The following is a 27723-nucleotide window of genomic DNA, read 5'->3' on the forward strand; positions in this document are numbered from 1 at the left end:
GGAACCATGCCGAAATAGGAGTTGGCGGATCGGAACAGAATTTTCCGGTTCCGTTGCCTGACTTAATACTCACCAGCTGACCCATCAGCTAACCCAATAGCAATATCGGCCCAACAGGCCCACTCCAAAGCCTGACCCGACCCAACATCAGTTTTCCTTTCCCCTTAACAAGCAAACAGTAATACACAACAGCAGCCCATTAGTCTTCCACCGCCCCAGCCCAAAACACCCTTCTTAACCCGACCCAATTGCCTCCTTCTTCAACTTAATAGTGTACAACAACAAAAGCAACGATACCAACAGCAAAATCAATGCAACAACTTAACGCCAAACGATGAACAACATACCAAAAAAGGGCCAACAGCGTTAGCATCAACAACACCGTACAAAACGACATCAAACCCAAAAACCTAGCTGCGTCACCATTTATTTCTAGCCCTGTCAGCCTTTGAAACCATCGATGGCAGAAAAACAGTCCCCAAATGATGTTGCAACGGAAAATTGCTCTGAGGTCCGCATTTGATTCGAGATATGAGAGAGATTTTCTTTAAATTTGAATTCAAACTCCATGCATACTTTTTCAAAAAAAAAAAGAAAGTATTTTTCAAATCCGGATTCCATCTTTAAATAGGCCCTTCCCTCACCAAGAAAAGGGGAGGTTTTTGGGGAACAATTTGGGGGTTCTGAAGGTGCTTGCCTTTAATCTCACGTAACTAAAATTCTCGAGGAGAACAAACGAAAAAAATTCAATTGCGACGAGAGTTTAAACTCTAATGGGTTGACGAAATTCCGGTGGTGGTAGCTCTTTGGTCGATTCGTCGTCCCGGTTCCTGCGCCTAAAAAGGTAAAACCTTCATCTTGTTGAGACCCTTCCTCTGTGAATGTATAAAGTTCAGTTTTTGTTGGCTCTATTGCTGATTTTTAAGCTCTTCTTGATTATCTGTTGGTCGTTACTTCGTGATCGGTGGCTAGTTGAATCTCGTCTCTGTGAATGCATAAAGTTTAATTTTTGTTGACTCTATTGCTGATTCTAAGCTTTTCTTGATTATCTGCTAGTTGTTGTTTCAGGAATAATGGCTAGTTGGAATTCATCTGTATTATATTGATTTACTTACAAGAACCGGAAAACCCCATGTCATAAGTGGACTAATAAATAAATAAAAAAAAAACTTTTTAATGGACTTAGAGGGATGATTAACCGAAAATCTTGGTACAAAAGGATAGATTTATCTTTTCTGAGTCAATGATGAGAAGTTGTTTGTGTTGTGGGCATGCAACCAGTCAAAGGATGGTGTGTAGTTTAGTGTTTCTTATCTTTTTTATCTAATGTGTTTTCCATTACTTGCAAAGTCACAGAAAGTATAACTTCTGTTTCAAATGGTGAGACGGTGTTTATTTCGAATTCTGCAATATGAAGTCTCATGCACCCTTTTCTTTTTTGTGTGTGTTTACTTTCAAAAATGGTATTGTTAGTGTACCTAAAATTTACGTGATTGTTGGGGATGATCTTGTCAGGTTTGAAATTTGAAAAAAAAATAGGAAAGAAACATCATTAGGTCGCCTATAAAGTTAGTATGGATGTGTAAATCATTAGCCTGAGTTTGACATGTTGATGGAATTCTTGGTGTAAATACTAATTTGTGGCTATGTTACTGTATGTTAATATCCTATGATTTCATAAAGAATGGGTTTTGATCATGGAATGTTCTTTAGAGTTATGCATACGGTGCTTTGATATTTGATTTATTTCTTGATATTAATGTTTACCCCCTTTTATGTGCATGAACTCCCCCATTGAGTCCCTCGGACTATCTTACCTCGCATTCCATTAGGTTAAACTCAACTTGCATCGAGTCAAGACCCGCGTCAAGTCCAAATGGACTATTACATGGAGAAATTGGGTTAATTCAGTGCTGGTATACAGTGATATACGCATTAATAAGGCCAGTATACGGGTGATAGACTTTAAAAATGAGAAAAGGGAGCCGATGATGGAGATGGAGGACTAATGTCGTGTATATATGACCGAAATACGGTCATATATACACTGGATATACACAAAAACGCAGGGAAATCTCTGTAATATACAGCTGATATACATGCTTTTATGGACCTAAAGTCCATAAAATGGGAGACCCAAAGGCTGGCAGCTCACTTATGGGCCAATAAAAGAGGCCCAACTCTAACTTTTAATCTCTTTTTAACTTGTAATTTACAATTTATGTTTGTCTATTTGTATTAGTATTAGTTTAGGTGTACGCCCCTCGCGAGTATACCTTAATTTATTAAGTTCAAACGCTACACTAAATAGGATAATTTAATTCAACATCTTTTGGAGAATTTATTTAATTAATTAAATCTAATCTTTACCCAAAAAATTTGTCAAAGTCGATCGACATTCATCTAGCACTTGTAAACTGCAACAAAATAATACGATGATAGAGACATCAAACCAATATAATTAAATCTACCATTTACATGAAAATTTTCTCAAAGCCATCCAACACTCATCTGCCACCTATAAACTATAACAAAATAATACGATAATAGAGATATCAAAATAATAGAACTAAACTTTACCTTTATACAAAAAAATTTCTCAAAATAGAGATATAAAATAATGTAATTAAATCTAACCTTTACCTAAAAGAATTCTTTAAACCCAAGCAGCATTCATCTACCACTCTACAGCAAAATAATAAAATAGTGGTCACAAAGTTTCAATTTTGATAAAAATAATTCTTGTTTGAGCGGAAATTTTGATCTTAAAAAATGACTTGAATGAAAACAGAGAAGATTTGAAGTTGAGGGTTAGAAAATTAAGAGTTTTTTTTTTCAATAAGTAAATCGATTTCTTCGGTAGTTTAATGTGCATTTTAATATTTATAGAAGTATTTCTTAATTGAGTCCTATTTTAGGAGTATTGTTCTATCCTATTTTAGGAGTATTTTTCTAATCGATCAGTACAAGTACAAAGGAAAATATTAATTGATTCACAAATTATTTACCAAAATTATACAAACTAAAACCATACGAATTAGAGTTTTATATAGATTCTTCTTTTCTTTCTTCTTTTTCTTTTGATACGTTTATAGGAGCATTTATTACCCTTTTTAGGAGTCCCATATATTTTAGGAGGCTAGTTAATATAATAAAAATAATTAAATAATAAATTGAAGAAAATAGTGAAAAGACAATTTTGTCTAAAGGAGGGTTTTTAATGAAGGATAAAAAGTTCAAATCACTTTTCTAAAGGCTTTCACACTTTTAATATATTATTATCGATATAGATTATTTTTACTTAATTAACCTAGTGACTTCCCACGTTGTTGTCATTTCATTTATCTCGAATCTCTCATTTATTGTATAATTTTTTCTACGTATTTCTTAAAAAGAGAAAGAAAAAAAGTGTACTTTAATCCGAAAAATGGCATTTGTTTTGTTCATATGACTAATGGTCCACTTGGATTAAAAAATAATTTTTTTCTTCAAACTCAAGATGTTAATTTCTTTTTTTTTTATAAATTCTAACTTTTCATAATTGGTAAAATGTTTCTAACACGATACATTTTTAAGGGGTTTTCTTAGGTGTTATTTATAACAAAATGATCACTTTTATGACAATAATAATAGGAATAAGAATAAGAATAATTATATAATTTAAATTTTTCATAAAACCAACCTATTTCACCGTTAAATTTAAAGGCGTGATCCGATTTAGATAGGTTTCTGTTTTTAACTTAAGTAGATATTTCTTAACTTTCATAATTAAGTAAAGTGTTTTTCAAATAGGAATTTTGTAATCTTTCTCAAAGAAAAAAAATCAATCATCATTTCGTCATTTTTAATATTGATTTAGGTACAGTACATTGTAGTTTTTTTTCTCTAATTCAAGTAGATTATTTCTCGTTTGAATAAATAACAATGTCATTTTTTTTAGATGTGTAGATAAATAATTTCAATATTTAAAAGCAACCTTTTTTTGCAAAGTTAGTCACCTTTTGTAAGTTAGTCAAAAAATCTTTGGTGAACCGTTTAAAACGGACGCTCCTAAGTGCCTTAAAAACCTTCTTAGGGCGTTAATTGAACCCTTACTCAGTTTTTCTTATTTCAAAGGTTTATTTTTGTTTTTGAATCTTTGAAATATTTTTTTTAAAAGTTTTCTTGATAGTTTCTATAAAAATTAAGTGGCGACTCTGTAAAAAAAAAAAAATTCAAAATTATTTCAAAATTTTCTTGAACTTTTGAAATAGTTTGAAAAAGTCAAAATCATTTTCTTTAAAATAAAATTCGAAAAGGGATAAAATAGATCCATTTAGAATCTAAAGATTTATTTTCTGAAGGAAGATCAACCAACAAGTATGGTTGCTCATGATTGAATCAATCTCACAATTGATAGTCTCTTTTCAAAATGATAAGTTCGCATAAGACATCGTTTCTTTGAATCGTTGAGTCTCAGTTTTTAGAAAAAATATTATAAAATCTGATTCGAAGAAAGTTGATGTCCTTTGACATTTACTACGCCTTTGATTCTTTTTATTAGGTACAACATCCGTTGATTCATACCTAGGTCGTTTAAATCTTTCACTAGATAACCAATGTCTAGTTTTATATGGATAAATATGTTCAAAGAATTCAGTATTATCTGATTCAATTACCTTATTATCAGGGATATTCAGATGTTTAGATTGATGAATTAAAAATTAACATAGTTTACCGTTTGCAGCATATCCAATTAAAACACAATTCACAGTATTTAATTCTATTTTCACCTTTTTGGGTATAGGAACTTGGACATTGGCTAGACATCCCCACACTTTGAAATATTTCAAGTTGGATTTTCTTCCTTTTCATTCTCATATGAAATAGATTGTATTTTACTATGGGGCGCTCCATTGAGTATTCAGTTTGTTGTAACGATTACTTTCCTCAACAAATTTTGCAGTAAACCTAAACTTATAAGTAAGACATTCATTATTTTTCTCAATGTTTGATTTTTTTCTTTCACAATTTCATTTGTTTGATGTGAATACGGGACAGTGATTTGATGAACAATTCCATTTTTCAATCATCTCTGCAAAAGGAGATTCATACTCTCCACCTCATCAATTCTCATCATTTTAATTTTATTTTTTATCAAACTGATTTTCAACTTCAGTTTTGTATTGCCTTTATGTTTATATTATTTCATCCTTACTATTTAGAAAATAAATATAACAATATCTAATGAAATCATCAATAAAAGTTATAAAATACTTTTACCCATCACGAGATGGTGTTGATTTCATATCACAAATATCTATGTGAATTAAGTCTAAGGGATTGAAATTTCTTTCAACAGACTTATACGAATGCTTAACATACTTAGATTTAACACATGATTGACACTTTGATTTATTATACTCAAAATTAGGCAAAACTTTCAAACTAATCAGTTTTCGCAAGATTTTTTAATTGACATGTCCTAAACGTTCATACCATAAATAGTTTGACTTAAGTAAGTAAGAAGAACCAGAACTCTTATTCATATCAATTGCCATTACATTGATCTTAAAAGGGTCTTCGGTGAGGTAACATTTACCTACATACATTTCACCCTTACTTATTACAAGTTTATCAGAAATAAAGACACATTTAAATCCAGTTCTCAGTTAGAAGTGCAGTAAAAACTAAGTTCTTTTGCAATACCAAACATGAAGGACATTGTTAGTGTCACCACTTGCCTGATGTCATCTTCAAACAAATCTTGTGTGTTCCTTTAAGCTTTGCCGAAGTGAAGCTCGTCATGAATATCTTCTCATTAGCTTGAGCTGAAGCATATGATGCAAACAGTCCTTTGTTGGTACACATGTGGCAGGAGACACCGATCCATTTATCATTCTCTAGGATTAGCAATCAAATTGCATTTTGAAAGCATGACACAAATATCATCCAATTTCTCTTTGGACTCAGTCATATTTGCTTGATCTTTTTCTTGCCATCTTTGTAGCCCGACAATCAGTAAACTTGTGGTCAACTTTGTCATAGTTAAAGTAATTTTCTTTGAATTTCTTCTTAGGAAGATTGTCTTGTTGTTCAGATGTTTTCTTTCTTTTCTTTGATTTTGTGGGATCATATTCAATAATATTTACTCTGTTTATTGCTGAATTTCCATGAGACGTCTTTTCCACAACCTTATTATCCTCTTCTATTCTCAAATTTATAATGAGATTTTCAACAGACATCTCCTTGCGTTTGTACTTCAAGTAGTTTTTAAAGTCCTTCCACAAAGGTGGTAACTTCTGAATAATTGTAGCCACTTGAAATGCATCATTCAAAACCAAAGCTACAACAAAGGTTAAACGAATAGTTAGAACATTTTTGAAATATTTAACAAAAGTATTAAATGATATTCTACCTTCAGCAAGGAGATTATATATTATGACTTGCAACTCCTAAACTTGGGTAACTACAACTTTATTGTCTATCATATTGAAGTGCAGAAATTTTGCAACAATAAATTTCTTCATTTCAATATCCTCTGTTTTATACTTCTTTTCCAAAGCATCCAGCGTTCCTTAGAAGTCTTCATTTTGTTGTACATATTGTACAGATTATCATATAGCTATTTAGAATATAATTCTTATATAAAATATCTGAGTGCTTTCAAGCTTCAGTTACTGTTAAATATTATTTTCAAAGTTTCTTCCGGCAATTCAGAAATGCTTTTCGTGATGAATCTTTACAGATTAAGGTAGTCAAGTGAAAAAATATTTTCTGCTGCCAACTTTTGAAATCAATATCAGAATTTTTTTTTGACTTTTTCACTGATATCATAACAGGAGCAATATTCGAACGACTCAAAGTAGCAATTTTAGTTGATGCAACATTCGTCATTCCATCATTAATTTGATTTTCAGTAGCCATTTTAAGTCACAAATAGACAACTAATTTAGTATCACAAATACTAACAATAAAGTTTTAAACATTAAACAACTTGTTTCTAGTTTAATGATGAAGTTTTTATGTTCTTCTAATTGCCAACCACATAAATTTTGATCCGTGATGAAGTTTTTATAACTTCAAATCACTATCAAGTTCAAAAGAGTAAACAATTAAAAGATTTTAGTCTCTAGAAATTAAAATATAGATTATAGTAATTTCTTTAATATTGCTGTTTTTCGGGTACAATTTGTATTTACAGCATGAACTTCAACAACAAGTTCAAGAACAACAAAAAAGTTCAAACTATTTTTTGAGAAACAGAAAAAACCAGTAAGAAAGAAATGAAGAAACAGATTCAAGTCCACCGAATTCACAGTGTGTACTTTAAAAAATTATTCCTCTCAAGTACCCGAGGTTAATGGAATATAACTTCCCAGGATATAATGATTCACTTCAGCAAATGGAGTCACCTCAAATTTATCAAACTACGAACTCACTCAACAATTTCTAAATCACACTTGAGTTTTTTAAGAAGAAGAGAGTGTTTTTTACTTTAAAATTTTGTGCTTTTACATGAGGAAAAAATCAGGTATTTATAGCCAAAAGGTGGTGCTTTAGAAAAGAAGCAATGGTTCATGAAAAATTACACTGTTTTGAAACAATGTCTACCTGCAGGCCCCATCAGCGGCCGCAGCTTGCCATATGCGGTCGCTGGTTACACTTACTCCAAAAAATAGTAAGTGTTGTCCGGCCTACGTTGGCATCTGCATCCGCAGATAGTCAAGTGAGAGCATAGGTTTTGTTTTCGTTTTCAAATAGTGCCTTGAAGGGTCGCGTCTATTTGAGTTGCGTTGTGACATGCGTCTGCACATGCTCATGTGTGTGGAAAAAGTTTTTCTATTGAATTTTTGGATTAAAAATTATTCACTCTCAAATTTCAAATGAATTTTGTCTAAAAAGATAACTCTTAATCCAAAGTCAAAGATTAGCGATGCCAACATCATGAGGCTTGTCTTCTATTTGGTTCACTATCCACATGAAGGAGTGCTTCTATATTTAAGCACAAAAATTTTTCTTTCTCCTATCAATGTGGAAGAACACACCTTTTATAAAGTGACCACACATTTTCACTTTTCCTCAAATTTTCATTCACTTTCCTCACTTAAAACCAACAGTTAAATATTAATAAGATATTTTAAATAATATATTCAGTTTTTTTCCAACAACAGAAAGTATAACTATGATGCCTCACAAAAATTTTGCTTGTTGTGTCTCACCAAAATTTAAAGTTTCATGTGATAAGAAAATAACAACTCCTCTGTTAAAAACTTAATCAACCGTTTGAGTTGAGTACGCAAAACTCAACACTTCTACAAATATTAGGGGTGTGCATCGGTCGGTTCAATTTGATTTTATATATTATCGGTTCGGTTTATCGGTTTTTGATTTTTAAATATGCTAAACCAATAACAAAACTAATAAGATATTTTTTATTGATTTTCTGTTTATCGATTTTTAGTCCTTAACGGTTCGATTTTCTATTTAACCGATAAGAAAATGCTCTTAAAATAGAAATAGTAGTAACTAATATGAAAAAAATCGCATCTTAGTTGCAACAAAAAATCCTACATGATGTGTTTTAATTTGCAAAAATCTTTTAAGTTTGAACTAATTGTTGTTAGGAGAAATTAAGAGTTTGTATAATTGGTAAATCTTTAAGTTTGTATAAATATATTCTTATTGGATTATCGGTTTACCCAATAACCCAATAAGAAAAAGTTGAACCGAACCAATAAATCAATAATTTTTTTTTATAAAATTATTAAAAAACCATTAACCCAATAACCCAATAACAATAAACCAATAATATTTTTATCAGTTTGATTTATCGATCGATTCGATTTTTGCACACCCCTAACAAATATTGTGTATTATTAGTGTTCCATATAAAATATGCATGATTTCGATATTAGACTAAAGATAATGAATGATTTTGAGTCTTTTCATCTACTAGTATAAGATACGTGCGTTGCACGTGTGATTTATATCAATCAATAAAATCATATTCATAAGTATTACATTATTTAAGTGTAGCAATTGATGTTAAAATAAGTTTTATGTCTATTTTAATTGATAGAAATAAACATTGCATCTCAAATATGTCATTACCGTTAGAGATTTGGAGTTAATGTACCCCTGAACTTTGTGAGTTGATATATCTCTAAATATCCGTTTAAAAAGTGTCTCACATATATTTTACCGTAAAGAAATGACTCACATATACCCTTCTCTTAACGAAAAAATATTTACTAAATACAAAATTTTTTTTTTACTTTAATTAAGAAGATTACATGTATCATTTAAAAATAACATCATCCATTAGCAGAAAAAGAAATTATTTGAATTTACATAGGATACTATCCAAAATAATAACCTAATGTACAATATCATAAACTACACAACGATTTCTAAGATAGATCATAATAAGAATCCACATGCCATTTGTCTTTCTCCTTCTTAACAATAATAATAATAATGTTTTCAAACAAACATCTTCCCAATGAATAATGGTACTACTGCTACTACTTTCACAGCCTTCACCATAAATAGTTCTGCTACTGTCGAACAATATTATGTAGTCATACCAAAACCGCATCCAATATTCTTTTCATCAGTCAACAAATATGCGTTGCTTCTTCAAAGAAGAATGAATCAATGTTTCTGATTGTTACACTAGTGATAGAGTAGAAGGGCCGAATGTCCCAACAATCAGCTTAGTCACTATAGCAGATTTTTGCTTTCAAGCACATCTAATATCAATAAATTATCTAATATAGTTATATTCTGAAAAATTAATTTACCTTTTAAATTGGCCATCGCACAAAAATACAAACCTCACTCGACATATTCAGACATTACTGAGCTACACAATGAATTTCAAGTTAAAAAATAAGAATTAATTTTTATTTCTTATATAAAAAAAACACTAATTTCAACACGTACTATATAGTGTAGCAAACAAACGATGCATACCAACTTTTGAATAAGACTTATTGTAGTAGTTAAGTAAGCAATCATAGATAATCAAAATATAAGCAAATAATAAAAAAAATTATAGAAAATTAATGTCTTATATATAAGATTAATAAATTCAAGAAGGACAACATAAGAGGCACGAAAACACCTTTCAAAACGAAAAAGAGCAATAGTCGAATCAACGATCCCTATGATAATAGTGTTATATAATGTCACCTTAAAATAATAGTGAGTATTGTTCGTAGAAATAACAATTATGAGTTAAAACTATCGAATACATGTAGAAGGAGTAAAACTTGTGATAACCAAAAAGAGAAACATTGTTCCTTACAAAATAGTTGAAAGAAGAAAGAGATAAACCTTTCACATTCTCATTCGACGATAACTTGCTTGTTTGTCCAATTTTTCAATTTGACATCAAATGTTAACCATGACTTAAGAATTTCACAAAATTAGAAAGCACTATAAATCAGAGGCAAACAAAACAATGAATATGTGCGATAAAATTAGAAAGCACCATAAAATCATATAAATCAACTTTGTAATTTTTGAAAAAGAAAAGAGTAACTAAATGAAAAGATGTGAACGCTTACCTGTTTCAAGAACAACAATGAATATGTGCGATAAAACTATATATAATAGATTCTTCGAAGAGTTTTTTTTCATGTCAAATTTATTCAATATCATAAAAATACATGAATATATAAAATCATAAATAAGTTAATCAATTCCTATTTTAATTCAAACTCTTACCGCATAAGAGACCAATTAGAATTTTGATTTGTAAAATTTTTAGTGTTAACAAACTCTCCTTATATGCAGTCACATAAAAAAATTCATTATTTGAAGGAATTAATATGCAAAGGATAATTTTTTATTTAGCTTTAAAATAGAAAACAATTTTAGGGAGAGTTCTAAAAAAATTAGGTCATTTATTGGGAAATTTTTTCCTCCCCTTTTTTACCTGCTTAAGAAATTAAGTAATTAGTAAGGAAATTTTTTCCTCCCTTTTTTCCAGCTTATAATATACGTTTTTTATTCTTATTTTTGGATTTTTTTTAAAAGTCCTAAATTTAAATCTAATTCAAATAAGGAAAGGTCTAATGATTAAATTTAGATGAATTTTAAGTTTTAAGTATTAGAAAAAGGGGATCTTTAAAAAATAACAGCATTTTCTTATAAAATCTACCTTCCATAGCCACATTTTACATAATTACCATTTATAGTCGTTGTATTCGATTTACCCACTGTATTCGATTTTACAGATAGTATGTATTCATATAAAATATGAATATAATCCCTATTTAGTCGCGCCAAAAATGGAATTCAATATTTTAAAAAAGAAAAAAATCTCAATCACACTTATCTCGTTGAACTGAATATTTTCTTGCCTAACACTACCATTATATTTTTTTATATTTATTTTATATTTTATGTTTTTCCCTTTTTCTATTTTTTCCTACTTTTTTTTTTTTTTCGTTTCTTTCTTTTTTTTTCTCTCTCTTTAATCTCTAACTTCTATTTCTCTTTCTTCTTTGATTTTTTTAATTTTTTTTTTTGTACTCATTTTCTTTATTATTTTTTTGTTCTATTTTATATTTTTTGTATGTTCAAAAAATATGACTAATCGAGCACAAGTCATGGATGATAACGTAAATACCACAATTATTTATCGTATTTGTAGTCACACCGCCATTTATATTTTTGTATTTATTGATACAACTTTATTTGTATTTTAAAGTTCGCACTTGTATTTATATTTTATACTTTGCATTTATATTTGTATTTAATAGTTCGCACTTGTATTTGTATTTGTTAGTTTGTGCCATCATTTATATTTATATAATTCACACTTGTATTTTAAAGAACTATTTTGTATCTGTATTTTATAACTGATTGCATATTATATTGGTTATATTTATATTATGATTTTATTGTGTTTGTATATTTAAATTATATTTGGATTATACTTGTATTTGTATTCTATTTTCTTCATTACCTTTTTATTTTTAAGAAATTATTTTGTATTTGTAAGTTGATTGCATATTATATTTAGTCGTGACTATGTATAATTTATCATTCATATTTGTATACAAACAAGTAAATGCATTAATTGTATTTTCGTGATTCTAAAATATATAAATATGTAATGTATCATTTGATACAAATGTACTGTTTTGTATTTGTATATCAAAATTATCATTCATATTTGTAAATAAACAAATATCACTTGATACAAATACAATGACAAGCAAATGAAACAAATAATTTTACAAATACAAATACAATAGGTATTTGTATATATTGTATTTGTATAAAAATTTGAATCGTATTTATTTGTATAAATAAATATAGCTAGTATCAATAAATACAAACAAGTATTCGTAGAAAAAAATCAATCGTTCCTTTTCAATAATTAAAAAATACAAATGATAGTTCACACTTATATTTATATGTTATAGTTCGCATTTGTATTTGTATTTTATAATTCACACTTGTATTTATGTTTGCTAGTTCGCACAAATGAAAATGAGAGAAATTGAAAAGAAAAAAAAAAGGAGAAAAATGAGAGAAAAAGAAGGAGAAAAATACAGAAAAAGAAGAAGACGAAAAAAAGGAGAAAAATGAAAAGAAAAAAAAGAAAAAGAAAAAAGTGTAAAAAGAAAAAGTAAAGGGAAATCGAAAAAAGAAAATAATAGAAAATAGAAAAAGAGAGAAAATACGTAGAAAGGCTATGAATGTAATTTGGAATAATTAATAAGTAAGAGAGGACTATGAATTGTAATTGATTGAAAATTAGGCTTTAAGTGGTAATAAAAGCCCAATAGTGGCTAATCCTGGTAATTTTCCCTTAGAAAAATAGTGAAAAGATAATTTTATCTATTACAAAAACTTTTAATGAAGGATAAAAAGTTCTAATCATTTTTTTTGAGATATTTACAATTTTAATATATTATAAATATAGATTATAGATTATAAATATAGATTATAGATAGATATAAATTATAGTTAGATTATAGATATATCAAGAAAGAATAGAAAAACCTACAAGATCTTGACTCATAAAAGGAAACTTCTGGTCAATTACTTATTTTAAATATCACCTCAAATAACAAATAGAAATCGAATATATTCATTGTCAAGATGTTAAAAAAAAAAAAATGGAAAGAATCTTGACACGATTTTACAGGTTGTAGTTAGTTGCAACTTGCAATTTAATTTGATTATTGTAATTTATATGAGTAAACAGATCAAAACTTCAATCAAGTAAAATGTTCGACTCAATTGTTATTTGTTAATAGATATAAAATATATTACACTTACAAATTACTACAATATTTTTAAAATTTTATCATCCTCAAATAACAATATAAAATTATGAATGATATCATGATTAATAATTCGCTAAAGTTATAAAAATTCACAAGTAACTAAAAAAAGTTAAATGTGTTCAGTTATATATCATCATGACCCAAAATCAGAATTTTCCAAGAGAATAAAAACATAAATTCTTTTACCTTTTTCCTTTTTTGTAAAAAATATGAAAAGATAACATTACACCAAAAAAAAAATTATGGAAAAAATGAAAAGCCATGATGAGCTTCATCTCTCTAATTCTCAAACTTAACAATCAATTAATGCATTGATTCTATGGCCAATGTCATTATTTTATTACTGTTAATCTTTTTCATTGTTCCAACAGTCATTGGTAATCCTCGTACAGAACTTGTCTATAAATTTTGTGGGGAGGAACATGCTGTGAATGCTTCAGTATTCAACCAAAATTATGCTAATGCAATTGTAGCAATGAAGCCCGAAATGAAATCGAATAAATTTTCTAGTTATGGTGAAGGGTTCGCTCCTAATAGAATTTTTGTATTGGCTCAATGCATGGATGATTTATCTAAGGAAGATTGTGAGATTTGTTTTTCTACCATTAACGCACAGTTGCCTGGTTGTTTTCCTCATATAAGTGGACGTGTTTTCTTTGATGGATGTTTCATGAGATTCGAGAATTATAGCTTCTTTTATGAATCTTCTTCTCCACATGACGTTAAAGTAATTTCTCTTTAACCCCTTTTAATTTATCTTGGTAATTTTTTATGTTTCATATATATATATATATATATATATATATGGGATTTATGTTAAAATGCAATCTTGAAAACATAACATAATATGGTATTAGCATCTGTAGCTAGAACTAGAAATTTTAATAAGGAGAATGTTTTCGAAAGATTCTTGTGTAGCTGGTTAAGTTGTTCCCATTTGAGTAGAGGTCACGTGCTCAATTCGTGAAAATAGCCTCTAGCAAAAATGCAGGGTAATCTACAATGGATCTTTGTAGCCCGGTCCTTCCCGGACACCGCACATAATGAGAGGTTTATTTCACTGGGCTGCCCTTTTTCTATTTTTAAAGAATGCAAGAATTGTCATATGGTCATACCTATATTAATACCTGCAACTTAAAAGCAACTTTTTTGGCCACTTTGATGCTATAGTGAAGCTTCCCTTATGTTAAATGTGATTTTCCAATTTACATGGTATGCTTTTCTGACGAAGGGGATAACTGAACCCCCTTGGCACCATGTAGTTCTGTCCTTTGATTAGAAATGTGTTACCATAACATTTGAAAAATTAAGCTATTAGGAGAGGATATAGTTTTGTTTACTTAATTATATCTCCAACACGCCACCTCACATGATGGCTTAATTCTTCTTTCATGAGAAAAACAAATGGAAATTCTTGTAGAGAATGGGTGGCAGTGTCTGTTGGGTACCATACATGTTGAAGCGTGTGATCCGTCATCTAAAAATTAAGCTACTATTAGGGAAGATGCCTTTTAAGTTAATTAACTACTATATATGTTTAACCACTTGACAATGGCTAGCTTGTTTTTGGTCCTCATGGTTGTATTTTGTGGTCAAATTTGAATAAAGAGATGCAGTGATGCAGTGAACCTGCAGAATGATCAATTTAGGGATGTGGCTACCAAAGTCGTTAAGGATGTGGCAGCCATGGCCCCAGGTCACACTGGCTATGCAGAAGGACGAAGCAAAGCATATGGTTTATCATTTTATGGCATGGCTATCTGCTGGAATACTTTGGACGAAGAATCATGTTCTGATTGCCTATCAAATGCAAGCAGAGCTGTTCTTGAATGTTTGCCATCCATTGAGGCGCGCTCCCTTAGCGTTGGCTGCTATTTACGTTATTCACAGTATGAATCTAAGGATGGTTCAAATTTCGTTCTTAATACTAAAGGTCAGCTGTACATGTCATGCCTGCACTTGAGAATTTTTTCATGGGACTTTAATCATCTGTAATTTTGAAGTATTTTTAACTTATATGCACTAACAGTATATAATATCTTCTTTAGACAATCGGTGTATTTTATCTTGTTACAGCATGTTAAGTATTCTTTCTCCAGGTTACTATATTAGACCTGCGATAACTAGTTACCTCTGTCGTTGTACGTTAATCAGATAGTGTAAAACAACTATACCATGTTAGTGCACAAAAGTTACACTCAAGAAGGAATTCATTTTGCAGGAGGTCTTGTCATGTACCTTGTATTTATTCTTGTTGCTGTTGGTGTATGCATAGCTGCTGTTCTGGTTGGATATATTGTGGGCACAACTCTCCATGAAAAACGAGTGAAACGCCAGAAGAAAAATAATGTCCATTCATCGGATCTTGAGTCATCTGCTATAAAAAGGAGCCTGCATTTCAACTATTCAACATTAGAGAAATCCACGGACAATTTCAGTGAAGAACTCAAGATTGGCCAAGGTGGATTTGGTGAAGTCTTTAAAGTATAAAAGCATACTGCTCCCTTTTCTTTTCTTTTTCTTCTCTGCTTTGACAATGTTAGTTCTGCTAAATTAATCTAGAATGTTTCTGAAGTAGGGAACTTTGCCAGATGGTAGAGAAATTGCTATCAAACGAATGTTTTTAACTACCAAAATTCGGAATGAAGAGGTATCGAATGAGATAGACATTATTGGACTAGCCCAACACCAGAATTTGGTCCGTTTACTTGGTTGCTGTTTCAATGATGATGACAGCTTTCTTGTCTATGAGTATTTGGAAAATAAAAGCCTTGATCTTATCTTATTCGGTAGGTATTTTGTTCTTAAAATCTTTAATTCTTCTCCTCCTTTCTTGAAAAGAAAAGTAACAACGCTAAGTCATTTGTAACTAGAAGTTAGGTACTATCCTACTTACTTGATTTTCTTGACTATATGCATCGAAGAAAGATCCAAAGAAGAAGAAAGACTTGGATTGGAAGAAAAGGCTCAGGATAATCGAAGGGACAGCTGAAGGTTTAGAATGCCTTCATAATGATTGCCAAGTTCGAATCATTCACAGAGACATTAAACCTAGTAACATCTTACTAGACGCGAAATACCGTCCCAAAATTGCAGATTTTGGTCTTGCCAGGTTAGTGCATTTACTTATGTCCATTGCTTTCTAAAAGACGATTCTTCTTAGATTTATGTCATCAGAAAATACGGAGAACTACAAGTGTCTATTTTTACTATTACTTTTGTTTTCCCTTGTATAATGTTGGAGTAAGACGAGCTTAAATGGAGCAACATGGACAATGAAAATTCATATATTCGACTTCAACTAGCTTGGAATTGAGATGTAATTGTTGTTTGTTATGTTGTTGGGCTTTCCAGGTTTAATATCAGGGAAAAAGTAGCTGCACCTCTTGTCATTGCAGGCACATTGTATGTAATAGCACTTGAATTTAGATCAACCTCTTATCTTTCTTCATTTTGTCCTAGCCCGTGCTAATCACTATTCCTGCAGCGGATACATGGCTCCAGAGTACCTTGCTCAAGGACAATTAACAGACAAAGTGGATGTTTATAGCTTTGGAGTCCTTATCCTAGAGATAGTAAGTGGCCGGGAGATTAACAAAATTTCGGCCGATGACACTCTAGACACCCTTGTAACTATTGTAATTTCCCTTCATCACTTTGTTTTTTCTCATTTACTTCTATAGTTTTAAAAAGTATTTAGAGTCAGGTCATTTATAAGGTAAATACACAATATCTCATGATAACATTAATTGATAAAAAAGGGTCCTATAGCGTAGAGTCCGGGGAAGGGCCCCACCACAAGGGTGTATGTATTGTACGCAACCTTACCTGGCATTTCTTCCAGAGGCTGTCTCCAAGGCTGGCTGAAATGCAAGTTAAAATGATAACTAACATGCTATAACTAGTTAAACTACATTGGTCGTGTAAACAATATTTGCATGGTTAAATCCTTATTTCTTAAGTTGTAGTTCTAATTTGACAGAATTGTGTGTTTGACATTATCTTGTTAACTTAACGTGCAGGCCTGGAAATATTTCAAGGAGAAAAGGGCATCTCGGATAATAGATCCGAGCATGGAGATACAAGATGTGGATGAAGTACTAAGGGTGGTTCAAATTGCCCTACTATGTACTCAAGAGTCACCTATTATGCGTCCAGATATGACGACAGTTATTAAACTACTTACACAAGAAAAACTAGAAGTGCCAGTTCCATCAAAGCCTCCTTTCATCGTGGATTCATTTCATGGTTCTAAACGAAATGACTCTATTCATCGGCATCATCCTTGTACATCATCAGTTGATTCTTGCAGATATTATGATACACATCAAGATAATGGCTCTTTTCATCGGCATCATCCTTCTTCATCGATTGATTCTTATTATGACACGGAAAGTGTTTTAGGATGACAATCGTGCTCTCTTGTTTGAAACTTATGGCCTCTGCAAAGACAGAGCTAGCCTTTCGATTTCATGAGGAGAATGAAGAATTCTTCAGAGCTCGGATCAGTCGATTTTGGAGCTTATTATGAAGCTATCCGCCTGTAAAATGAGTGTATCCCTTTTCCCAGCTGTGCGCAAGTGCAGTGCTCTGCTCTTCTGACCAAGAATGGATAATCCCGGAATTCTGCAAAGGGTGCTGAAAAGACCAGATAACTAAATAATTAAGTTATGTACACTGACTGTATAAAGTTTTTATATCACTATATAGCAATGGTAGTTACCAGTTTTACAAGATCATCGATTAATGTTTATAATAGAAACTTAACCCATAATACAAATACCTCAACATGTAAACATTTTTTACAGTCAGTGCAACGGTTACGCTATGGTATATTGGCATGCTCATTGTTAGTACTTGTATGGTAGTCCATTATCATAAATGGAAACCGGGTAGGATACTCCAACTCTTCTCATGGTCTCAAGCAGGGGGACCCTCTGTCACCTTTCTTTATTATTGGTTCCGAACTTCTGCCTAGGATGTGAAATAGTCTTTAACTCTCATGAGCATTTTACTCATTTTAGCCTGAATCTTAATGGCCATGTCATTAATCACTTAGCTTATGCTGATGACACAGTGATATTCAGTAGGGGTAACAAGTCTATAAAGCACCAAATTAAGAGGTATGAAAATGCCTCAGGTCAACAGGTTGATGATGCTAAGAGCTTCTTTGTCACTGCCCCCGAGACTGCCTCGGTTAGAATTAACAGATTGAGAACAGTGACAGGCTACATGGATAGGGATTTTCCTTTCACTTATTTGGGATGCCCAATCTATAGCAGGAAAAAGAATCTTAGTTACTTTGATAGCATGTTAGCTAAGATTGTTAAAAAACTGAATTGATGGCAAAGTAATTTGTTATCTCATGGGAAGGTTATTCTCATTAAGCATGTGTTACAATCTATGCCTATCTATACTTTGTCTGCTATTAAACCTCCCAAAGGTACTATGCAATTAATTAATTGAGAAACATTTTGCTAATGTCCTTTGGGGAGCTAAAGATGGTAAATATAAGTACCACTGGAGTAAGTGGGAAAACCTATGCACTGTCAAAAGATGGAGGAGGAATTGGCATTAGTCTCCAAGAATTTTGATTCACTCTGCTTTGAGAACAACTCCTGGGACATTAACAAGTTAAGCAATATTGTTCCCAATTACATTGTGAATATCATTTCCAACTTTGTAATAGGCAACAACATTGAAAAGGATTATCCTATTTAGTATACATCTGATAACGGTAAATTTACTAACTCTTCTGCTTGGCCAACAATTAGAACACAGAGAACAAAAAATAATTTTTTACACAATCTTTGGCATAATATGATGCCTTTCAATATATCATTCTTATCTTGGCGAATGTTTAAAAGGAGGCTTCCTTTTAATGATATCATTTCTAGATTCAACATCGACTCACAAACTGAGTGTTACTGTTGTAGGAATGCACAAATTGATACTATGTATCATGTTTTTTGGAGGAGGAGAGCCAACAAAGCATTTATGGAGCTTACTGGGCAACCCGTTGGGCATACAACATATTAATCAACCTATGTCGACCTTTTCAATGTTTGGTGGGGAATGAAACTAGAAAATATCATGCACGAGACTATTTTAAAGATTACCCTACTATTATTTGTTGGGAGTTATGGAAGCAATGGAGTGCTTGTAAATATGGAGGACAAAAACATTTCCAGATTCACAAGATGTGCTTTCAAGTCATTGGAACCATAAAGTCTATTTTGGCCTGCACTTTTCAGAAATTTCATGCAAGCAACCACTGGCCAACTTTATGCCAGAACTGGAAAGGCTCAAACCTGTTTTGAGAGTACAAGAAGTGACTTGGGCTTTCCCCTAAACTGATTTTGTAAAGGTAAACACTAAGGGGTCGTTTGGTAGAGTGTATAAGAATAATATTAAATAAGGTGTATTAGTAATACTTGTATTATTAGTGCAAGTATTAGTAATGTTGGTATTAGTTACATCTACATTATTTTTTACACATTGTTTGGTTCGATGTATTAAAGATAAAATATATTTTATAATTTTTGTAAAAAAATGTTTATTTATCAAATTAACCTTTCTTAAACCCTTCCTTAAACCCTTCCTTGTATCAAGAGAATATAAGTTGGAAAAAAAGGATTCAGATCGCGTTGGATGTAGCTAATGGACTTCATTATCTTCACAACTTCACCAAAACAGGCTACATCCACAAGAACGTCAACAGTAGAAACATTCTCCTCGACAACAACTTATGAGCAAAGATTGGAAATTTCAGTCTTGCTAAAGAAACGGATACATCAGGCACGACTTGGGAACTTGTGGGAACTACGGAATACATGGACACCTGAGTATGTTGAGGCAGGGTCAGTGTCCTCCAAGATGGACATTTATACCTTTGGAGTTGTATTGTTGGAATTAGTCACAGGAAAAGATGCTGTAATTGTAGAGGAAAGTGGAAAAATTCTGTCTTCTATAGCAATAGCTGAAATAATGGAAGGAGAAAATGCAGAAACTGAACTGGATGGATTCATCGGAGCACATATGAGGAAGATGATGGTTTGGAGTAGCATATACAATAGCAAACTTAAGCTTAAGATGCTTGACTTTTGAGAACCATCAAATCGTCCAAGCATTGAAGAGATAGTATCATGTTTACTGAAGATTCATATTAATGTACATAATTGAGAACATACCAATAAGAATTGAGAATATGAACACAGGCGGGGTTTAACTAACACAGGCAGAATACAAAAATTGACACAGAGAGAAAGCAATTTTTAATATGGTGGGAAAAGAAGGCGGGAAAGTAATTTAAGGGGTAATAATGTCATTTAATAAATTAATACATGTGTTGAAAGTCTTGCATTACTAATACATGAAAAATGGTGCGTATTACTAATACATACCTTAATACACAATACAGTGTATAATTAGTACAAGTATTATTTATGCATAGTTAAAAAAATGATACCAAACAAGGTACTATTAATGCTCATTAACTAATGCATGCATTAGTTTTTCAATACACTCTACCAAACAACCCCTAATGGAAATAAAAGAGCAGGCATAAGGGTTATTATCAGGAATGATCGCGACGACTTGATCATGGCATTCGCTTTTCCGGTTGATCGTAACAGACACATGGCTAAGGCCATAGCAGCTGAGTTTGGGGAAAAATGGTGTGAACAACATGGCTTCACTAATTTTATCCAAGAACTTGACTCCATGACCAGAGCCAACATGATCACCAGTAGTGTGTGGCTACTAATATGAAGCTGAAGCATGTTATAGATTCTATCATCAGCATCAAAAATAGAGTACAAATGCATGTTAGACACTGTTTTAGAGAAGGAAACCAAGTTGCTGACGGTCTAGCAAGGCTGGTTTCCACCTACAACCAGATGCTCATCACTCAGTCATACATGCAACTAACTGGACAAGCTAAAGGTACTATTTTGCTGGATAGATGGCAAATGCCTAGTATTAGGAACAAATAAGAAAAAGCTAGTTAATCTTTTTGATACCCATCAAAAGGTTCTATATTAGTTTTTGTAAGCCTTCTGGTGTTTTTGCGAGTGACCTTATCACTCAAGGCTATGGTGTTGTAACTGCGGTCAGGCCTAGCCCCCCTCTGCTCCTTTATTGCTAATACAACACATCCCAGAATTTGAGAGATTGGTCAGAAAAAAAAAAAGTATATACTTTGAAAACTGCAATAATGATTGATATCCTACACATCAAAAAAGGAAAAAGAAAATCGGGAGATTTGATTTTGTAGTTCAAATACAAATGTTATTCTAGTTATATGAACTTCCTCACATGAGATCTTAGAAGAGAAATTTTAATCTACTCAAATTGCAGGTGCCCATAGAAGATCATTTCCTAAACTTCATTTTGACCAAGCAGGGTGAAATATTAAAAATTATACAAGGTTTCGTGGTAGAATCATTCTAAAGACCAAATATACAAACTCTGCTTGGTTTGATGGAAAAACTTGCACTTGGGCATCTATACGGCAATACTCTCCGAGGAAGATACAAAGATTTTGAGTTTTTAAAAAGAGATAATTACAGTCCAATATCTGTGGGTGATTTAGTTTATAAAATAGCCAATAAATATATAGATTTTGTATATTTAAGCACAAATATACATATACTATACATAATCAATATATATGTTTTGTATATTTGAACTAAATCAGTAATTAAGTTAATTTGGCCGACTGGATAAATATAAAAGAAGCCCTTTAAAAAACCTTAGGTGATGTTTGGTATATTTAAAAACAGTTTATTTATGTTTACAAATTAAACTTCAAAAGTTGGTGGTGGGGAAGTTGAACCATTAGGGAAGTCATTCTCAGCAGCTCAGTTGATGGGGGATAGCTTAATTTGGTAACACTGTAGTTAATTTTGATTAATAAAAAGATTCATACTCGATGGAGATAGATAATTTGACTTTTAGAAAACACTCTGACTCAATTTTTTTAATCCTCTGTGCTATAGATATTTAAGAAGTTTTAAATTTACTACAAAAATATAGGAATAATTGGCTATGAGATTCGTCAATAAGTTGTAGACAAATAGCCTGAGCTAACTGTTAGATTCCTGTGATTTGAACCAATTCATACACATGCAAAGACAAAATGAGAGAGCCGAAAAAAGATTTTGTTCTACACCCTTCTTCTTAGCTCAATTGAGCATTCTATTCAATACACTACACCAACACTAGTCGTTTGCAACTTATACAGGAGTAATTTCAACTCTCCTTTGAAATCACGTGATTAGCACATGATTTGTAACTAACTTCTAATAACTTAACAAATGTAACAGTACATTTATCTACTTATGCGTGTGCTGGCACCATTTGCCTACTGGATCTTCTTCTTCTTTATTCTTCTACATTCTTTCTAACTTAAAACCCCCCCTAAAACTGGTGGGTGAAAGATGTCCAAAACCCCCAGTTGGGAAAGTAAATGATGATGTTGCCCTGCTCCTCGACTTTTTGTAAGAATATGTTGGGTACTATGTAGTTTTGATGATTGACAAACTGACACATGAATGAAACATGTTACTTGAGCTGGTCCACGCATAGGAAAGCAGATTTTCAGTTTCACTGATAGATGCAGACAAGATTGCTTAAAGACAGGAACGAATAAGCAAGCCTAATTCTGATATACTCAAGTTACTGATCATGTGGGGAATATAACAAGTTGAATTTGATTCAAGCACTTAATGATAAGGGAAAGCAAGTTGAGTTGAAAAAGGAGTCCTACGTGAAGAAAGAGTTTCACTTCTGAGTATATCCTGAAGAGTCCTATGTGTGGGAAGAGAAAGATTCTGATAAATAAATATGTGCTGATTTAAAGAGTTGAAGTTTTACTACAACCCTAAGGAGACAAGAGTTGGAATTGAAGAAGGAGTCTCACTTGAAGTAGAACTCTATGCAATGAGAGTTCTGATTAAAGGAGGAGTTTGAAATAAAGAATGACTCTTTAAAGAGTTGTGCTTAAATAGAAGATTAATCAGCCAGAATAACTTATACACTTACAAAGCAAAAAATCACAATCGATAGATTGACTTCACGAAGTGCTACTCAATCACTGAAGAAACACATTGAAGAACCTAGTCCTAAGTATAGAATCCAGCTAAGAGTTTTAGCATTGATTTTTAGAGTTGTTCATTATGTTTGAACTATTGATGTAATATTAGTTTCAGTGTGTTATAAACTAAACTAGGAGCTAGTCTTCGAGTTGGGTAAAACTCAGAGACTTTAGGAACGCATACCTTGGGAGGTGTGTATGTAGTTAAGAATTAGAGTTTATAATTTCTAGTCGTTGAGTTAAAGGAATTAGAGTTTATAATTCCTATTTGTTGGTTACAAGAGTTTTGTAATCAGTTGTTGTTGAGGCTCAGAGTTATTTATTGAAGTTGTGGTTAAATCCTGTAGAGGTGCAGGTCGTGTTTTTACACCTTTTGAGCCGGGTGTTTTCTACATAAAAATCATTGTTTTCTTTACTTTCTGTTTTACTGCTTCCTTGGAACACATCAGGTAAACCGTTTAATCGATAGGCAACAGTTAGGCAAAAATAAGATAATCAGTAGGGCACGAATTCTTAACCAGTAGTATCAAAGCGGGTTATCTTATGAAGGCTAACACCTTAAGATAAGATCAAATATGAATTCTACACCACCTATTGGTTACTGCGAAGGACAAGACATCAATAGGCCTCCATTGTTCAATGGACAGTACTACTCAGGATAGAAAGAAAGGATGTAAGATTTTCTTCAAGCTGTTGACTACGAACTCTGGAATAGAATTATTGATGGACCTCAATACCCCATGAAGGATGCTGAAAACAAGGATGTATTAAAAGATAAGAGTGATTATGATAAGGCCGACTTTAAGATGCTTAGAAAGAATGCAAAACTTAAGTCTATTCTTATTTGCGGACTTGGACCAGATGAATATAACAGAATCTCAGGTTGCACCATTGCAAAACAAATTTGGGAGACTCTAGTAAACGCAAATGAGAAGAACATGGATACCTCAGAGAAAAATAAAGGAACTAAGGATAAGTCAATAGCACTAAAAGAGTCTGACAGCGTAGAATCAGATCTGGATAATAGAAAGCTTACCAAGAATTTCAAAAGGTATTTTAAGAAAGAAAAGTGCCAGAATAAGAGAGGAACGAGTAGTAGGTGTTATTCCAACTATAAGTCTCAAGCCGGTTGTTTCAAGTATGAAGATACAAATCATATGATCAGGGATTGTCCATTGTGGGAAATTTAGCGAAAAAATGTAAGAGCTGAAAAAGAATTGAAGTTAAAAGAGAAATCTTACTCCAAAAGGAAGGAATCATTTTCTACGATGGCTGCATGGGGATCACGCTCAGAAGAATCTAATGATAATGGAGTTGATGAAAGTGCACTTATGGCTATAGGTGACTCAGACATAGAAGAAAAGGAAATAAATCTGAGGTAAGTCTACTTGATCTTAAAGATAAATTGCATCTTTGTTATAAGAAAAGACTAATTCCCTTTATGAACGAATTGATTGATGATTTTCACGAGCTCACATCTGAAAGGGATCAGTTATTCAATGCGCAAGTCTAAAGTTTGATTACATTGATCTTGAGACTTGCAAGAATGTCACTGATATAGAAAACTGCACCTTAAAGGAACAAGTCAGTCAACTTGGCTCATCAAACCTAGATCCAAAATCAGAAATCTTAAAGTTGTCAATTACTGGTAAAAAAAATCCATGAGTGAAAATCATCAAAGAATTGAGTTTAAACTTAAACAAAGAAAAGATGAATTTTTTTATCAAAGAGAAAAGGTTAGAAAGCTAACTCAAGAAAACTTTAGGATAAAACTTGATCTTGAAAGAGCTAACCGATGGACCAAGTCATTTAGAATTGTTAATCATCTGAGTAGTAGGACTCAAAATGAGCGGATTGGCACAGGTTTCACAAAGAAACTATTTCCCATAAATATTTATGTTACTCTGTTTTATATTCCCTATGGGTGCCGTATCTATGTTATGTCATCTGCTGCTGTGCTGTACTATGTGTTTGTGTGATATCTCGTGACTTGAGCCGGGGGTCTTTCGGAAACAGCCTTTCTACTTCATCAGAGGTAGAGGTATGGACTGCGTACATCTTACCCCCCCCCCCAGACCCCACTAAGTGGGAATACACTGGGTTTGTTGTTGTTGTTGTTGTTGTGGAAAACTAAGCCACCCAATCACTGAATGTCCTGTTGCTGCCAAAAGCAGATCCAGCAGTCTAAATTTGGAAAATAAACAATCTCAGACCAAGAAAAAGATAACTAAACCTAGTAAGAGAAACAAGTCACGTAACCTATTGCCTGTATGGGCTAAAAGAAATTTGATTAATCCATTTACTCATAAGAAAGGACTCAAGCTTGTCTGGTTACCTAAAGTTAACCCCTAATTTGTTTTGCAGGTGCGAGTGAAAGGAGGCAAGCAAAATTTGTACATGAATAAAGCTTGATCAAGACATAAGACTAGAAGAAAATAAAGTTTCTTTCACTCACCACATTTAAAGGGGGAATGAATCATTTGAAAGATGGCTAGATTTATAGTGCTCGTGTAAGGGAGGAGCAAGGGAGATTTTTTTTTTTTTAAAAGAGGATGATAGTGAAACTGATGAGCAAGCATAGGAACATGTTGTACCACCTGGTTCAACTGTTGTACAGACTAAGGGCATATTGACAGAGGGAACAACAAATCAAGAAATTGATGCATCAATAGCACCATCACAAGCTGATGATAATTTTGTTGGTAATTCATAAGAATTGATGTTGTCACAAGAATCTTAAGATATCTCATGGGAATCAATGGCTTGAGACTATGGTATTCAAATAAAAGTAATTTCACTCTTGAGGGCTATAAAAATGTTGACTATGTGGGTTACTTAAATGATTGGAAAAGCACTAAAGGCACTAAGTAGAGAGCATTTTGAAAGGAATAAGTTAGATTTGGGGATGATTTAATTGCATGAACTCCCCTCAATTATTGACTAGAATAACCATTTTTTTTAGCTAAAATGTTATTTGATTTAGTCTTGCACATTTAGTTGTATGTCCCAATTCCAGATTTTTGACTCTTCTAACCTAATTTTGTATTAGATTGTGTAGAAAATAGGTACAAGCAAGTAATTGTGACCACAAAGTTCTTCTTATCAGGTATGCTCTACACTGACATAAGCATAGGCTGTCTAAGTTAAAACAGTTAAGCACACCAGTTCCATTCCTCACACTTCATCCTCCCCTTGTCCTATGATGCTGATAAATTGGTAGACCAAATTTTCTTTGACTCTCTCCAAATGATTGTGCATAAATGATTTAGTCCTACACCAGAAATTCCTTCTTCTCTCTCAACTAAAATATCAATTTTGTACCATAGATTTGCCAAGCTTGATCATCAATCACATGCAGTATATGTTTCTGAAGAATGAAAAGGGACATGCTCTCTCTTTTAGTTCTTAATTGGCTCAGATCTTTTAGGATTTCTCAATCCAAGTTTAGGTTTAACTTTTCAAACAACAATGAATGTTTTCTAACAGATGAATCATACTGCTCTACCTGGTTCAATAAGGAGGGATAAAACTTATTGCAAAAAAAATGATAATAAAAATGATTTAGCTGAGATAAATTCTGAACTAAAAACTACATCTAACAGTCATAAAGCGGAATAAGTGGTTCTTCAGGCTAGGATCATGACTTTGAAGCTTGACCTTAATTGAGAAAGGGATAAAAATATTAAAGTCATTCGTCAATTGACACAGTTGATAACACCTGTTCCACCTTCCTCATCAGCTTCTCACTATTCGTATCCTTAGCCATGTCCTACTTTTATACCATATTTTTTTATTAATTCTCAATTGTTTTGCTTTGTTCAGTACTAGCTTAGGTTAAATATGGAACATGCTTTGGCAGTTAAATGGAATGGTTCTTTTTGCTAAAATTGACTCATATTTTTGCTCTCTTTAATACATTATTATGTTGGCTAAAGTCATTGTCTGGTTGTTTTGGTGATAGCTCCAATGGCCATGAATAGCATAATAAATCACTTTGGCTAGTATATTATTACATTGAAATGTTTTTCGATGATGCCAAAATGGGGAAGATAAGAGGTTGTGCAATGTTTATAACCCATTGACTAACTGATTTCATTTTAGTGTTTTATACTTTAGTGCCTATAGGTGAATATGGTTGAATGCATAAAGACAAGAGGTTTTTCATCATCAAAAAGGGGGAATTTATTAGGTACTATATAGTTTTGATGATTGACAAACTAACACATGAATGAAACATGTTACTTGAGCTGGTCTACACATAGGAAAGAAGATTTTCAATTTTACTAATAGATGCAGACAAGATTGCTTAAAGACAAAAACGAAAAAGCAAGCCTA

General features: G+C 32.1%; 2 protein-coding genes across 2 annotated transcripts; both read left to right on the forward strand.

Annotated features, from left to right (window-relative positions):
• The first annotated feature begins 460 nt into the window (after positions 1-460).
• On the forward strand, positions 461-14034 carry LOC124896218 (cysteine-rich receptor-like protein kinase 46). Its single transcript, XM_047407749.1, has 3 exons — positions 461-511; positions 632-689; positions 13664-14034. The coding sequence occupies exons 1-3, from the start codon at positions 461-463 to the stop codon at positions 14032-14034; spliced, it is 480 nt and encodes a 159-aa protein (XP_047263705.1).
• Positions 14035-14775: 741 nt separating this feature from the next.
• Positions 14776-18097, forward strand: LOC107861043 (cysteine-rich receptor-like protein kinase 46). Its single transcript, XM_016706443.2, has 7 exons — positions 14776-15225; positions 15514-15776; positions 15871-16081; positions 16221-16404; positions 16647-16697; positions 16780-16930; positions 17315-18097. Exons 1-7 carry the CDS (start codon positions 14979-14981, stop codon positions 17699-17701), a joined length of 1494 nt encoding a protein of 497 aa, XP_016561929.2. The 5' UTR covers positions 14776-14978; the 3' UTR covers positions 17702-18097.
• The last annotated feature ends 9626 nt before the right edge of the window (positions 18098-27723 follow it).

The sequence above is a fragment of the Capsicum annuum genome, chromosome 2, assembly GCF_002878395.1.
Source record: "Capsicum annuum cultivar UCD-10X-F1 chromosome 2, UCD10Xv1.1, whole genome shotgun sequence".
Taxonomy (NCBI): domain Eukaryota; kingdom Viridiplantae; phylum Streptophyta; class Magnoliopsida; order Solanales; family Solanaceae; genus Capsicum; species Capsicum annuum.

Bases quoted from the DNA above. Each gene is read 5' to 3' on its own strand.
- LOC124896218 (XM_047407749.1), top strand. From the start codon at position 461: ATGGCAGAAAAACAGTCCCCAAATGATGTTGCAACGGAAAATTGCTCT. The intron at 512-631 runs GTCCGCATTTGA...ATCTTTAAATAG, and splicing joins CAACGGAAAATTGCTCTGAG to GCCCTTCCCTCACCAAGAAA. The intron at 690-13,663 runs GTGCTTGCCTTT...TTGTTCCAACAG, and splicing joins ACAATTTGGGGGTTCTGAAG to TCATTGGTAATCCTCGTACA.
- LOC107861043 (XM_016706443.2), top strand. From the start codon at position 14,979: ATGGCCCCAGGTCACACTGGCTATGCAGAAGGACGAAGCAAAGCATAT. The intron at 16,082-16,220 runs GTAGGTATTTTG...CATCGAAGAAAG, and splicing joins CCTTGATCTTATCTTATTCG to ATCCAAAGAAGAAGAAAGAC. The intron at 16,931-17,314 runs GTAATTTCCCTT...CTTAACGTGCAG, and splicing joins TAGACACCCTTGTAACTATT to GCCTGGAAATATTTCAAGGA.